The following is a 16,800-nucleotide window of genomic DNA, read 5'->3' as shown; positions in this document are numbered from 1 at the left end:
GCAGCTCATTCCATATATCCATCCTCCCCTGCAATAAAACTTACCCCTCAGGTCCCTTATAAATCATTCTCCTCTCTTTTTAAATTTCTGCCTAGCCTGGGAGAATGACTGTGACCTTATCTATGCTCCTGATTTTATAAACGTCTATAAAGGTCATCCCTCAGCCCCCTGCTCTCCAGGGAAAACAGTAAAACCCTATCCAGTCTCTCCAGACTCAAGCCCTCCACTCCCAGCCACATCCTTGTGAATCTTTTCTTATTTTATTCTGTTTATTTATTGTCACTTGCACAGAGATAGTGAAATGTTTATTCTGCATGCTATACAGTCTAATCATACCATACATGTGTCCAATAGAAGCTCTTCTGAAACAGCAGGCAGAGCTTTGCCAGATTCTGGCGCCATCTTGCATCTTCCAAGTCTCTGAAAAGTTTAATCTTGGCCAAGGAAATACACAATTTCTTATATCCTCACCTTCAGGCCTGGTATCCTAACAGCAGTGTATCGATGAAGTAAGGGTCAGCCTGCCCCAGTGCAATGCAAGTGGTTCCTTCCACCACCAGATCGTGCAGCTGCCATAGTCTACACTTGATTCATCCCCCCACCCATCTGCTATAGGACCCTCTCTAAATTAATCACATTCTTCCTGTAGCACAGCAGCCACAGCTGCATACAATGCTCCAAGTGCAGTCTCACCAAAGCTGTAACATGATGTCCCTTGTCGTGGGACTCAATGCCCTGACCGATGAAGGCACACATGCCATGTACCTTCTTTACCACCTGTCTATTTGTGTCAACATTTTCAGGGAATTAATTACTTGTGCCCCTTGGTCTCTGTTTGACAATACCCCCCAGGACCCTGCCATTCACGAGGGTGTCGTGCCATGGCTTAACTTCCAAAAATGCATAACTTCATACTTATCGGAGTTAAATTGCATCTTCCATTCCTTTGCCCACTTTCCCATTGATCTAAATCCTGTTATATATTATTCATCATTTGTCAGCCCATTTTATCACCAATCTGGATGTCATTTGTAAATTTACTAATCATACCATCACCTGCAATCTCAACAAAATTGTTAAACCACTTTTAGTGAAATGAAAAATATGCTTTATTTCCCTTAGGTTCCCTTAGGTTTAATAATATTATATTTAATAAATATTATATAATATTATATTATATATAATAGCTGATTGCATTTGATCAAATGCTGAATAAAAGATGATCATAAAGTTTATTTCTTTGTATGTTCATTTGTTGAATTACAGGAGTATAATGCACAGGAGTATAATTACAGGAGTATAATGCACGGCGGCACGGTAGCGCAGCGGTAGAGTTGCTGCTTTACAGCGAATGCAGCGCCGGAGACTCAGGTTCGATCCTGACTATGGGTGCTGCACTGTAAGGAGTTTGTACGTTCTCCCCGTGACCTGCGTGGGTTTTCTCCGAGATCTTCGGTTTCCTCCCACACTCCAAAGACGTACAGGTATGTAGGTTAATTGGCTGGGTAAATGTAAAAATTGTCCCTAGTGGGTGTAGGATAGTGTTAATGTACGGGGATCAATGGGCGGCACGGACTTGGAGGGCCGAAAAAGGCCTGTTTCCGGCTGTATATATATGATATGATATGATAATAAGAAAATAACTTATGTACAAGTTCACTTTAAGTAGTTACACTACAAGCTTAGTTTGCTGGAAACATGCTCAGCTTTCCAGTACATCCAATTAAATTATTTAAAAAAAAGACACTGTAAATAAGAGATCTTCTTTTGAACCATTTACAACTAACTCACAGATCAAAATCTGGGCAAATCAATGACCTGAAAAAAAATCAAAACAACTCCCAAAGCTTTAAGAAAAACAGTTAGTCGGGCCAGTCAACTGCAGACCAATCTACCAGGAATAACCTGCACAATTGGACCAAACTCAAAGACTCGGGTCTGACAGATTGTGTTTAGCAACAGAATGAATCTTGAGAAAATTATATCGCAGGCTATTTCCAAAGATTTACTGGCATTAAAACATTTTTTTATTGCATTAAAATGTCATAAATGTGACTGCTCCCTAAGTTTATTGTACCTTATGTAGGACAAACTGTTTAAGAAGAACTGTGTTTGGAATTGTGTGGCCTTGGTAATAACATACGGACTGCACACAAACGTATGTTCTATAAACTTCTCCAAATTGAAGGGATCAGTAGTTCTGCTTTCTTCCATTTTTCATTAATGTGTCGTAGCTTCCATCAGTTCACGGCCCCTGCTTTTTTCATGCTCCAAATGGTTCTGAATAACCAGATTTTTAAGTGAACCGATCTTGTCACAAGCAGTTACAGAAACATGGTGTGAGGTTGGCATCAATAAAATGAATCAGGAAAGCAAAAGACAATAATTTTTAAAACACAAACTCTGTAAAAACTTGATTAAAAGCTTAAAAAAAAGCAATTTACATTTTAAAGCGCAGAATCAATACAAAAATAGTATTTTAATTCTCTACAACTTTACAGGCATCTAATTTTAATTTATCTATCTGAGTTTTCGGAATAAACAAATTCAAGTGAACCATGTGTGCAGAGTACAATTCTGTGTTACTCCAGAATTGACAACAGCATGTTATTTCCAAGTGCTGAATGTCCAGATGAGTTTCATCAGATTTAGAAACTCCCTTCAAAGCAATTTCTGGTTCCAGAGCAAACACTCAATTTTTTGGAAACACAATTTCACTTCCTCTCGGCCTTTTCCAACACCCAGTCGATTACCTAAAGGAGAAACATTAGATTTGCCACATTAGATTTGTTGATTTCATTGTTTTTTCATTGCAATCAACACAACGTGCTTTGAGGAGCTTGTAAAAAAAAACCAAGACCATAGATTGGAGCGATGCAATGCGAGCATTTCACTGGATGAATTTAAAAGAGAGTTAGATAGAGCTCTAGGGGCTGGTGGAATCAGGGAATATGGGGAGAAGGCAGGCACAGGTTACTGATTGTGGATGATCAGCCATGATCAAAATGAGTGGCGGTGCTAGCTCAAAGGGCTAAATGGCCTCCTCCTGCACTATTTGCTGTTTCTATGTTTCTAGGAGTGTTTTTAATTGTCTTATGCACGTGGAACAGAACAATAACATCTTACTTGCCGCAGTTCGACAGGCACACTAACATTCGTTATCCAGGGTGAGCTAGCCCAGAATACAAAATTGGCTCGGTGGGGGAATTAGAGAGTGTTAGTGGAGGACTGTTTTTCAGATGGGTGACCATAGATGTGCCACAAGAAACAGTGCTGGGTCCCTTGTTATTTGTCATATATATTAACAATTTGGATGAGAATGTAGGTGGCATTATTAGTAATTTTTTCTCTTCACTGAGAGTTTTAAATTGAGGTTGCATTGTGTTACCATCACAGGCATCATTAAGGACACAAAATGTTGGAGTAACTCAGCGAGTCAGGCAGCATCTTTGGAGAATACGACAATTCGGGTAGTGAGCCTTCTTCATAACACTGTTACAGGTCATTGCAAATTGGATGACCGTGCTTGCCACTGAGTCGTACTTCACATCCTGAAGCAGTATCACAGCACCATGAACCAATGATGCACAAAATATGGCAATCTTAAAACCTTGGTTGTAAAACAAGCTAGCTCAGCAGCTGGTGTTCCAAAAACTAGCTGGGATGATTCCTTTAGACCGCCAGTTAAATAGGAATATAACTAAAGGTGTTCAGAAAATGAAATAGATAAAAATAATAAAAACAATTATTTGGAAGTTAACGAAATGTCTAGTTACTTTTTGCTATGAAAGACATTAGACAGAACAATGCAATAGATGATTTAAGGTTAGATTTGTTTGTTCAATAGCTAGGGCATAATAGCACTATGGTGTCAGTGGAGCAACTTCCACTTTTAATCCAAAACATATAAAAATGACTGGAAAATAAATTTCACTTTAGAGAAGATATCTACCTGCCGAACATTGTTGTTTGCAGCCCTCTTAATTTCTTCATGTAGGCCACGTGATGTTTTTAAATCCTATAACAAAAGGCCAATAAGCACATAAAATATTAATAATTTTAGGTAATGGCAGGATCCAATAATCTTTATATTAATACATTTTTACTTGGGTTTTTGAACAATTTTAGGCAAAATAATGTGGTGTAAGGCATGTAGAAAAGAAAACGTAATCCGGGTCTGCCACGATGTGGAGCTCTTCTTCCGTCGCCTCCGCCTCCGGGCCTTTTTCCATGGGAAGGAGTCTTCACCTCCCAGTGATGACCCCTTCTCCCGCCTCCAGCGGAGCCCCTCCTCTTGGACTCCCCCGGCTGGCCCTCTACCTTCATTAGACCTTTTCATTTCTAACTGCCAGCGGGACATCAACTGCCACAAATTTTCCACTCCCCTTACTTACTCTAACCTCTCCCCTCCTGAACATACCTCACTCTGCAGCAACCCCGACTTAGTCATCAAACCCGCCGACAAGGGAGGTGCCGTGGTAGTCAGGCCCGCTGACCTCTGAGGCCAGACAACAACTCTCAGACACCTCCTCCTACTTATCCTTGGACCATGACCCCACAGATGAGCACCAGGCCTTAATCTCCAACACCATCACCGATCTCATCTCTTCCGGCTCTCTGCCCCCTAAAGCCTCCAACCTTCGTGTTCCCCAGCCTCCCATGACCCGTTTTTACCTTCTGCCCAAAATCCACAAACAGAACTGTCCTGGCAGACCCATTGTTTCTGCCTGTTCATGTCCCACCAACTTAATTTCCACCTACCTCGACTCCATCCTATCCCCCCTGGTCCGATCCCTCCCTACCTATGTCCAAGACACCTCACATGCTCAATAACTTCCATTTTCCAGGCCCCCACTCCCTCATCTTTACTTTGGATGTCCAGTCACTCTACATCTCCATCCCCCACCCAGAGGGTCTTAAAGCCCTCCGTTTCTTCCTCGGCCACAGAACCAGCCAATTTCCATCTACCTCTGTCTAGCAGAGCTGATCCTTACCCTCAACAACTGACTCCTCCCACTTCCTCCAAATCCAAGGCATAGCTATGGGCACTAGCAATGGGCCCTAGCTATGCCTGCCTCTTTGTAGGGTACGTTGAACAATACCTGCTCCGCTACATTGAGGACTGCATTGGTGCTACCTCTTGTACCCATGCAAAACTCACTGACTTCATCAATTTCACCACACATTTCCATCCTGCTCTTAAATATACTTGGACCATCTCCGATATCTCCCTACCGTTTCTGGATCTCACCATCTCCATCACAGGAGACAGACTAGTGACCGATTTCTACTACAAACCTACTGGCTCCCACAGCTATCTTGACTACACTTCTAACCACCCTGTTTCCTGTAAAAACTCCATCCCCTACTCCCAATTCCTCCATCTAACGCCACATCTGCGCCCAGGATGAGGTGTTCCATACGAGGGCATCGGAGATGTCCTCATTCTTTAGGAAACGAAGGTTCCCCTCTTCCATTATAGATGAGGCTCTCACTAGGGTGTCCTCAATATCCTGCACTTGCTCTTGCTCCCCATCCCCCCATTCATAACAAGGATAGAGTCCCCCTTGTCCTCACCTTCCACCCCATCAGCCGTCGCATACAACAAATTATCCTCCAACATTTCCGCCACCTCCAACGGGATCCCACTACTGGCCACATCTTCCCATCTCCACCCCTTTCTGCCTTCCACAGAGACTGTTCCCTCCGAAACTCCCTGGTCCACTTGTCCCTTCCCACCCAAACCACCCCCTCCCCAGGTACTTTCCCCTGCAACTGCACGAGATGCAACACCTGTCCCTTTGCCTCCCCCCTCGATTCCATCCAAGGACCCAAACAGTCTTTCCAGGTGAGGCAGAGATTCACTTGCACGTCCTCCAACCTCATCTATTGTATCCGCTGTTCCAGATGTCAACTTCCCTACATCGACGAGACCAAGCGCAGGCTCGGAAATCGTTTCGCTGATTGCGTCAGTCGGTCTTAACCAACCTGATCTCCCGGCGACTCAGCACTTCAACTCCCCCTCCCATTTCCAATCTGACCTTTCTGTCCTGGCCCTCCTCCATTGTCAGAGTGAGGCCCAGCGCAAATTGGAGGAACAGCACCTCATATTCCACTTGGGCAGTCTACACCCCAGCGGTATGAACATTGACTTCTCCCACTTCAGGTAGTCCCTGCTTCCCCTCTCTATCCCCTCCCCTTCCCACTTCTCCTACTAGTCTTCCTGTCTCCGACTACATCCTATCTTTGTCCCGCCCCCTCCCCTGACATCTGTCTGAAGAAGGGTCTTGACCCGAAACGTCACCCAGTCCTTCTCTCCTGAGATGTTGCCTGACCCACTGAGTTACTCCAGAATTTTGTGTCTACGCAGAAGCAGAAACTAAGTAGCAAGTGAATGGAAAGCAAGATTGTGCAAAAGATATTTGAAGTAGGTGGATTTCAAATGATCATTTAGGAACCCTACAGGATGGTGGAGTGTTGCACAAAGAACACAGTAAAAAGACTCAATGACAATTGCCACCTGGACACTGAGTGCTTACATGTTCAGCAATTCTCAACAGACACAAATAGCAGGACTTATAACATCCAATGAGAAATATGCTTTAAAAGTTGACCAACTGGTCAAAGAGCTGAAAGAGGACAGGCAGTCTAGATAACAACTGACCATGCTGAACAATAAAAGTAAATCACATTTACATCCGACTTTCAAAGATTCTTATGAAAGGTCTTCAATCTGAAACATTAACTGTTTCTCTCTCCACAAACGAGCTCTGCTGAGTGCATCCAGCATTTTTAATTATTATTTGCATTAATTCTATACATTTAGATTGTGGGCTTTAATCTCTCTGTATGTTAGCATAAAATTGAGGAGCCCCCTCAAACTTTGAAATTCTATGCAATGATCTGACCAGGAATGAAAATGCAAAGTGTGGAGAATCTACTTGCATCAATAAAAACATAATTGTGGCCTTCGTTCATCTCAATGTATCTTTCTTCTCAGTTACTTATGAGTCAAGTTCTCTCAGAGTGAACATCTCATCCTTTCTGGGGCTAAATACTGATCCAACGATCCAAACCATGAACATCCTCAACCAGAAGAGTGCAAGTCATCACTCAAGGGGAATGTTCCCCAACTTGTAGTTGATCAATTGGATGTCCATGGACAACATTGCTGACAGCAAGAATGTCTTCTACCTAGTCATACAGCGTGGAAGCAGACCCTTCCACACAACATGCTCACGCCAACCAACATGTCCCATCTATACTAGTCCCATCTGCCTGCACTTGGCCCATATCCCTCTAATCCTTTCCTAGCCATGTACCTGTCCAAATGTTTCTTTAGTGTGATGGTACCTGCTTCAACTACCTCCAATGGCAGCTCGTTTCATACACCCACCACTTTTTGTGTAAAAAAATTTACCCCTCGGGTTCCTATTAAATCTTTCCCCCTCTCCGGAAACCTATGCCTTCTAGTTCTCGATCCCCCAACTCCGGGCAATAGACTCTGCATTTACTCTATCTATGATTTTGATTCTATACACCTCTATAAGATCACCCTCATCCTCTTGTACTCCAAGGAATAAACTTCCAGCCTACTCAACCTCTGCCTATAGCTCAGACCCTCTAGTCCTGGCAACATCCTCGTATATCTTCTCTGTACCCTTCCAGCTTGAAAACATCTTTCCTATACACGGTGCCCAGAACTGAACACAATACTCTAAATGTGGCCTCACTAACGTCTTATAAAACTGCAACACGACCTCCCAACTTCTATACTCAATACTTTGGCGGATGAAGGCCAATTTACCAAAGGCCTTTTTGACCACCCGATTTACCTGCGGGGAACTATGCACCTGCACTCCTCGATTCATCAACTGATGAAAAGTACTCCTGTAATTTCCTACAGTATCTTCAAATAAAACTCACATCCACCTCCACCTTCTGGATAAAGATGATTCTCTTTCAGTAAAATAAATTTTACTAACACTGACACATTTCTCCATTATCAAAAACAACAACATCTGCAATTAAATGTTGACTTTCAATGCCCACCCCCGGAAGGAAATTTCAAACATACATTACATTCAGCACTTCTCAAGAAGTTCAAGAGGTATTAATTGTTCTTTTCACAGGAAATAATTTGATTTATGAAGACTTGAATCACTGCATTGGCTGTCTTGTGAAAAGAATATTATTTTTATTAGAATGATCACTGCGTGACATGCAATTTAACTAATGCAAAGCAAAGTTAAGGCAAGAGAAATGGTCAACCACTATAACTGTTTTGAGATTTTTGTGGTTTGAAACCTCTAGATACAGCTGGCTGTAATGGTGCTAGACGAGCCAATTATTGTTATCCCAGTGTGGAAGCCATCAGTAATAGTTGTCCCACCCTCCCTCTAGCTGTCCATCAACTCTCCTGTTCTAATTCTCCTTTACAGTTTAAAATTTCCACATGGATTTTTTTCAGCCACCTGGTGCATATTAACCATCATGCATAATCATGGAAGATCCAGGAATCTAGAAACGGCAATGTCGTATCTTCATTGGTAATTTGAAGTTTACAGAATATTACTTCATCAGACCACAATTGACCAATTTCAAACCAAAGACTAAATCTATCACTATCATAAATTTGCTAAATTATACTTAAAAAATAGAAAGCATTCAGTTGCATGAGTTAATGTGTAAGATAGCAACCTATGAGCAGTAACCGGTTTTCAAAATTTGGTTCCATTAAAGCCAATGAAACCAAATCTTTGAAGAGGGGCACACAGAACGTCACGATTAACTCCCGTGACCAAGGATGAACTTCTAACCCACTGATGTCTTACGTTGTGATCATTCACTTGTAGTTTTATTTTAGCATCTGTTTCTATTCCACCAATGTTCGTCCTTCAGCTTAAACCTTCTCTTTGCATCTCCAGTTACAAATTGCAGCAAGTGATTAAAATGGCTTCATAGAATGTACATCTGTGTTGGACTATTAACAATAACATATGACTGGCAAGTCTTCATTACTAGCAAGATCATTGCAGCTGTAGACATACAATAAAATGAACCAAGTGTAGATTCTGATCTATGGTGTTACAGCAAACATACTGGTAACATTATCGCTAGCAAGAGGATTGTGAAGTAATAAAGGCATATTCTGATATTTGAGAGTGAAGAATTGATCATTTCATAAATGAAGAAAATTTACTCTACAAATATCAATTAAAAAAAAAAAATGTTATCATGTACAATTGGTGCTCCCTGAAATAAAAGCAAATATTGCACAAAACAGAATATCTGGCTGAAGGCCTGGAATGTGGTACAAAAGATAACATACCTTGAGGTAAAACAAGGATATTTTAAACAGTCGTTGACTGCAAGAAACAAAATATTTATGGTCCTTTGAGATTCCATTATCCTCGAGGGTTTTTGCCACAACTTCTTTCAACATCTGAGGAGAAAAAGAAAAAAATTAAAATTGCATTCCCATCCTATTCCTAAATGGCTCAGACTTGATGATATTGATAACAGTTTCAAATTAATTTCAATATATAGTTCTGAAATATGTTCACATATTTTCTTTATACTGCTCAAATGTGTAGTACTATTAGAAAATTGAATCTGATATTCAATTACACAGGGCAATAATGCTGAAATACTTTGAGACAATTTTCTTCCACAGATGTCAATATAACCTAATTAAAATTTCAAGTGCAAACAGCACTCAATCTGCAGCTCAGGTACAGTTTTATACTTGTTTAAACTGTGATGATGTGTGAGGAACGTGTGTTTTAATGAGCTAGGACAACTATAAGGAAGCATCCCAACAGAGAAATGAAAATTCCTTCAGCTATTTAGGGCAAGAAAATATATCAAGATGAAATAATCATTATTGAAGGCAGGGCAACCTGCTGTGGATGTGATTCTAAAAACAAGTGATGATGCATACCAGCATTTAAATTGGTTCGAAGGACATAGTTTCAAGATAAGGAGTCAGTTATTAAGAACGGAGAGACCGAGAAATTTCTTCACTCAGGGGTTTGCACATCTTTGTAAATTTTAGCCCTATGTTTCAGTTGCTCAATTGTTGATCCATTCAGAGGTAACATTGATGAATTCCTAGGTACAAAAGGAATTGAAAGATACAAAGAATGTGGGCTTGAGAGAAAGTTCAGCCAGAATATTGAACAATGCAGCAGACTTCAGGAGCGTTAAAGCCTGCACCTATGCTTCCAACAGGAAATCTGCCAAAATCTCAACACTGGCCTTAAGATGTCACCACGTTTTTTCCATCAGGAGTACTAAGAACAATTACTGGGCAGCCCTTTGCCGCAATCATTCCTCCACACATCCAAGCCTTTATCTAAGATAGGCAGCTTGGAGTACTCAGACTGTTAACAATAACAGGATGGGTTGTGGAGTAGGGGCTCTCAAAACTCAACTGTCTGTAACCTTTAGCCTTAATTGGCTGGCTACCTATCCTCAGCAATCCTGGCAGACGTTTCCTGTGTACATTCATGTTTGTAAATAATAAGTCTATATCGAATCCTCATTCCCTCTTGATAACATTTGTGAAGTTCTAATATAAAGTCTTCATGAAAGGCTAAGGGGGAGCAGTTCAGATAGAACTTAATGTTGTCCAATTTCCTTGCAACATTATACCAAAAATATACAAACTTCAAGTTGTTTGAGATGTAAATGAGCCACACCGTGTTTGACAATTAAAATTGTAATTATTAGGTATGTAGATAAATTTCTTTCCGTTTTAGATAACTTGATACAACCTTACCCTTTTGTGTTTTTGAGTTCGCTCAGTTCGCGACTCCTCTCGAATCTGACTTTCGCGACCAGATTTTGTAGCCGTGCTCTGGAACTCACTGCTGGACTGCTTACGAGAAGAAGAAGCAGCAGCAGCTGCAAGCCTTTGTGAATGTCCCTGCAAAGCAGCTGCTGAGTGATGCCTGCTATTTTCACCTCTTTGTGATGTGTGTAGCGAGTTCTGGGATTTGAGGTGTTCCACATTTTTGCACTTGGCTAGTCTAAGAGCAAGTAGACAATGAATAATAGTTGTAATTAGGCTTATTTGAATAGATTGCACATTCATAGAACATTGCATATACATGTGCCTATCTGAACTCAGATTAAACTTCATCAGCCATTTCTCCACCCATACCTGTAACCAATATTGATTCTACAACTATATTGTGGTGGAAGGTAGATATTCTGGCTGGAAGTCTTTTACCAGTGGAGTTCCACAGGGATCTGTGCTGGGACCTCTGCTGTTTGTGATATATATAAATGCCCTAGATGTAAATGTAAATGAGCTCATGAGTAAATTTGCAGACAACACCAAAATTGGAGGAGTTGCAGACAATGGGAAATGCCATCAGAAGGTACAAAAGGATATAGATAGCTGCAGAAATGGACGGATAAATAATAACTAGAGTTTAACCTGAGCAAGTGAGTATATAGTTAACGGCAAGATCCTTAACAATATTAATGTGCTGAGGGATCTTGGAGTCCCAGTTCATAGATCACTGAAGTGAATAGGGTGGCAATTCCTCCGTCTACGCCGCATCTGCGCCCGGGATGAGGTGTTTCACACGAGGGCTTCGGAGATGTCCTCGTTCTTCAGGAAACGGGGCTTCCCCTCCTCCATTATAGATGAGGCTCTCACTAGTGTCTCTTCTACATCCCGCAACTCCGCTCTTGCTCTCCCCCCCCCCCCCCCCCCCCACTCGCAACAAGGACAGAATCCCCCTCGTTCTCACCTTCCACCCCACCAGCCAGCGGATCCAACAAATTATCCGCCAACATTTCCGTCACCTACAACGGGACCCCACCACTGGCCATATCTTCCCATTCCCTCCCCTCTCTGCGTTCCGTAGAGACCGTTCCCTCCGTAACTCCCTGGTCCACTCGTCCCTTCCTACTCAAACCACCCCATCCCCGGGCACTTTCCCCTGCAACCGCACGAGATGCAACACATGTCCCTTTACCTCCCCCCTCAACTTCATCCAAGGACCCAAACAGTCTTTCCAGGTGAGACAAAGGTTCACCTGCACCTCCTCCAACCTCATCTATTGCATCCACTGCTCTAGATGCCAACTTATTTACATCGGCGAAACCAAGCTCAGGCTCGGTGATCGCTTCGCTGAACACCTGCGCTCGGTCCGCATTAACCAAACTGATCTCCCGGTGGCCGAGCACTTCAACTCCCCCTCCCATTCCCAGTCTGACCTTTCTGTCATGGGCCTCCTCCAGTGCCATAGTGAGGCCCACCAGAAATTGGAGGAACAGCACCTCATATTTCGCCTGGGCAGTTTGCAGCCCCTTGGTATGAACATCGACTTCTCCAACTTTAGATAGTTCCTCTGTTCCTCTCTTCCCCTCCTCCTTCCTAGATCTCCCTCTATCTTCCTGCCTCCACCTACATCCTTCCTTTGTCCCGCCCCCCCTGACATCAGTCTGAAGAAGGGTCTCGACCCGAAACGTCACCCATCCCATCTCTCCCGAGATGCTGCCTGACCTGCTGAGTTACTCCAGCACTTTATGAATAAATACCTTCGATTTGTACCAGCATCTGCAGTTATTTTCTTATACTACTTGGTTGGGAGAGTGGGCAAAGAAGTGGCAAATGGAATACAGCACAGAAAAGTGTGGAGTCATGCATAGAGGCATAGTCTATTTTCTAGATAATTCAGAAAATTGGAGGTGCAAAGAGACTTGGGAGTCCTGGTGCAGGATTTCCAAAAGGTTAATTTGCAGGTTGAATCAGTAGAAAGGAAGGCAAATTCATTGCGAAGACTAGAATATAAAAGCAGGGATGTCATGCTGAAGCTTAATAGAGCACTGGCCAGACTGCATTTGGAGTATTGTGAACAGAGTTGGGCCTCATATCTGAGGAAGGATGTGCTGACTTTTGAGAGGGTCCAGAGGAAGTTTATGAAAATTATCCTGGGGATGATTGGGTTAATGTATGATGAGCTTTAACTGACTGCTCTGGCCCTGTGCTCGCTGGTTTAGAAGGATAAGGAGGGATATCATTGAAACTTACCGAATAGTGAAAGGCCTGGACAAAGTGGATGTGGGGAGGATTCCACTGGTGGGAGAGTCAAGGACCAGATGGCACGGTCTCAGAATAAAAGGACATACCCTTAGAAAGATGATGAGGAATTTCTTTAGCCAGAGGATGGTGAATTTGTGGAATTCATTGCCAAGGATGGCTGTGGAGCCCAAGTCTTTGGGTATTTTTAAAGTATAGATTGATAGGTTCTTGATTAGTAAGGGTGTCAAAGGTTTCTGGGAGATGGCAGGAGGATGCGGTTGAGAGGGAAAGATAGATCAGCTATGATTGAATGGCGGCGTAGACTCAATGGGCTAAATGGCATAATTGTGCTCCTGTGACTTATGAACTTGTATTTGGATTAAAACAGGGAGAATGCCAGAGCAAAATGGAGGAAAACAAAAAGTAATAGAACAATTACCAGACTTCATTGTGATCAAGGTACAGAACATTACAAAGATACTGTAAAGGCAAATCAAAATCAGAATAGGATGGAACCATTGTGCAAGGTAGACATAAATCTATCCCCCAGATATATTTCAGGTATCAACAGACAGACACATTATGTCTGTGCCTCAAACATCAGCATTCTTCCTCAGGCTGACTTGCTGATTGTTTGGGTAATGCATTGCTGTTTGCGGGTTACCTTCTGCTTGGATGGAGGCAGTCTACCTTCCTTGACCTATGGTTCTGCCCATGTTCATCAGTATGTTTCTGGGTGGTTTGCAAAGCTTCTCCATCTGGTGCTCTTCCAGGTTCTGACAGTACTGCTGGGGATGGCAGTGGGCTTAATCCGTAAAGAACAGGACAGTGCTCCCTCGAGCATGTTGTGTTGGTTTCATGGCGGATGAGGCGCGACTGAAGTTTTCCAAATCCAATATCTTTTTCAAGTGCTTTGCAGTGGTCTAGGCAGTACCTGCAATATTCATCCAATTCCATTACAGATTCAATCAAAAATCTGTCAGTCCTCCCATTTATCATGCATGCAAACCAGTTGATCAACTAGAAATTAGATGGCCAACGGCTAGCGACTCTAGGCAACATCTTATGTGAAAGCACATTTAGCCTTAAATACTTAGGGCAGGCTGCAGCAGGGACCAAGGAAACTAAGAGTGATTATCATCGTGTATTTTAGGATTCTACAAAAATGTACCATTAAACAGTTCTACAATCAGAGGAGAGAAGGTGAAGGAAATTCAAATGGAACATGCACAAAGCATGGAGAATGTACAGGGTCTGCCACAGGAGGCGATAGAAAGTGATGTTTTGAGCAAATGCAAGTGGCAGATGGTAAATGTTGCATTTTCAGTATCTGAAATGAAATGCAATGTGGCAAATATTTTCTGGGGAGTGATCGGTCACATGGACTTCTTCTGGTCTCTCACATTTATTTCCATCAAGTATTCCATCTTTTACATCTTACACGAGCTAAAGATGGGAAAGGTATGATAAGTTGTTCTGATGGTGTTTTCAAAAACAGACATAGTCAATGTGTTTGTTGCAGTCATGTGTTTCTTGCAACTCCTTGAGCACATTACAAGAAGATAACAAGTTGGGACCAGAAACATGGTCACTTTCTACTGCTATGTAGTAAAAGGGAACCCAGGCACTAATGCACCAAATTGTGCAAGGGATGATCATAATACAGAAGCAGAGACCCAAAAGACTGGAAATATAAAACTGCTACTATCAAGTGGATGATTTATTTGGCATTCCCAAAAAGCTGGAGTAACTCAGCAGGCCAGGCAGCATCCCTGGAGAAAAGGAATAGGTGATTTCAGGTCGAGACCCTTCTTGAGACTGAGAATCAGGGGAAAGGGAAAAGAGAGAGATATAGGACAAATGAATGGAAGATATGCAAAAAGCAACGTTAATCAAGGAAAGGTGGAGCCCACAATGGTCCAGCATCTGTAGTTCCTCCCTGCACATTTATCTGGCATTGTTTGGTTATCTACTTGCATTTTCAATTGTAGTTCTATCAGGTTATGGAGTGCCCCATAAAACTTGTGGACAGTAATTATATGCCCAATGTTGAACACTTAAAAGAATACAGTATAGCAAGAATTAAGAGTGTTAATTGTCATTTGTATCGGCAACAGAACAATTAATTTTTTACTTGCTGCAGCTTTACAGAGCCATTAACACAATAATACAAATAAAATAATCAATAATACAATAAATTAATAATCAGGAATGCTAGATAACTGGACCATAATAGTACAAAATCAAAATAGGTGTGCAACCAAAACAACAGAGGATCGTTGCTGAGGTAGGGTTGTGGTTAGGGCTGTACAGTGTGGATCAAGAGCCTGATAGTTGCTGGGAAGAAGCTGTTCTTGAACCTGGAAGTCACCGTTCTCATTCTCCTGCACCTTCTTCCTGATGAAAGCAGCAAGATGCGAGCATGGCTAGGATGGTGTGGGTCTAGTCATCAGTCAGCTTCTTGTTTTTGACAACGTTGAGATTCAATCAGATTATCAATATCCATCCTGTACTCTCCATTACCCATTACTTGTCCAACAATGGTGGTATCGTTAGTAAATTTAAAGATCGCTTTGGAGCCGTGTCTAGCTATACTGTCATGACTATCATGGGTATAGAGAGAGTAAAGCAGTGACTGAACTCACAGTGTCATCTTTTTCTGTGGGTGCCCAAGGTGGTACATTGATGTTCTCTTTTTGAAAACAACCATAGAAAGCATTGCTGTCACTTGAGCTACTACTTGGTTTTCCCTTGTAGAAAGTAGGATCAGAATGCCTGCGATATGGATCCTCGGAAGATTAAGGACCTCCTGGTTGATCCAAGGCTTCTGGTTAGGGAACACTTGGATGGTCTTAACAGGATCACACTGCTCTACTGATTTCCTTATGAACTCGGTAACAACCGTGGCATATTAGTGAGGGTCCATTGAATCTTTGAACATCGCCAAGTCGACTGATGCAAAGCAGTACTGAAGTCGCTTCTCTGCTTCTCTTAACAAACTCTATACAATCCTCACCTCTGGAGCTGAGTTTTTCAGTTAATGCCTGTACACAGGAAAGAGGAGCACAGCCAGGTGGTCCAAAATAACCATGAGGGATGGACCAATAGGAATCTTTGATGGTGGAGTAGAAATGATCAAGAGTGTTTGATGGTGCTGCAGTGGACGTTCTGGTGGTAGTTAGGACCTGACTTCTTCTAACTAATATGCTAAATTACTTGCAGGGTTTTGGTACATCATACTTACTCAACTCCATGGTAATGACATGCAGTTGCCTTCTCGAAAGGCAGACCTTTCAGCTTCTGTATGGTCATCTCTGGGGTCAGTACAAACTTGTTTTCGCTGAGATGGAAGAAGTTTATAAAAATGTAACAGCATCAAGATTCGTCACAATATTTTTCAAGAAATTCTTCAATCATAATATATGAAATAACTGAGCAGTATAAACAAGGAGCTGGCAAATCAATTTTAAATTATACAAATGAACGAAAGATATTTTAAAAAGTTGGAGAGCAGGAGGAATCAGAAGGGGGCGGCGAGAGAGGATGCCGCATATCCTTCATTCATTTGTTCTATATCTCCACATCGTCGTCTATATCTCATTTCCCTTTCCCCTGACACTCGTCTGAAGAAGTCTCGACCTGAAACGTCACCCACTCCCTAACCCCATTTCACTTTTTACTTCAAAAACAGCATTTTGTTTAGATTTTGTTTTGCTATTTAACTAGACCATAAAATATTTCAGTGTGGTTGATAGGCT

At 42.1% G+C, this 16,800-nt stretch overlaps 1 protein-coding gene across 3 annotated transcripts in view; it reads right to left on the bottom strand.

Moving 5' to 3' along the window:
- Positions 1-1,132: 1,132 nt before the first annotated feature.
- Positions 1,133-16,800, bottom strand: part of mtbp (MDM2 binding protein) — a 65,469-nt gene continuing 49,801 nt past the window's right edge. For 2 of the 3 annotated variants that reach the window (XM_078397662.1, XM_078397660.1), the window contains 6 exons: positions 16,287-16,382; positions 13,707-13,976; positions 10,784-11,033; positions 9,332-9,445; positions 3,953-4,018; positions 1,133-2,753 (listed from right to left, as the gene is read on the bottom strand). In XM_078397662.1, coding sequence (XP_078253788.1) covers positions 2,715-2,753; positions 3,953-4,018; positions 9,332-9,445; positions 10,784-11,033; positions 13,707-13,976; positions 16,287-16,382 — 835 coding nt within the window. In that variant the 3' untranslated portion in view covers positions 1,133-2,714. The remainder of the gene's footprint in view (positions 2,754-3,952; positions 4,019-9,331; positions 9,446-10,783; positions 11,034-13,706; positions 13,977-16,286; positions 16,383-16,800) is intronic. The other variant, XM_078397663.1, reaches the window with a different exon arrangement.

This window comes from Rhinoraja longicauda, chromosome 4, assembly GCF_053455715.1.
Source record: "Rhinoraja longicauda isolate Sanriku21f chromosome 4, sRhiLon1.1, whole genome shotgun sequence".
Classification (NCBI taxonomy): Eukaryota; Metazoa; Chordata; class Chondrichthyes; order Rajiformes; family Arhynchobatidae; genus Rhinoraja; species Rhinoraja longicauda.
The sequence above is the reverse complement of the archived record's forward strand: the minus strand, read 5'-3'. Positions and strand labels throughout refer to the sequence as shown.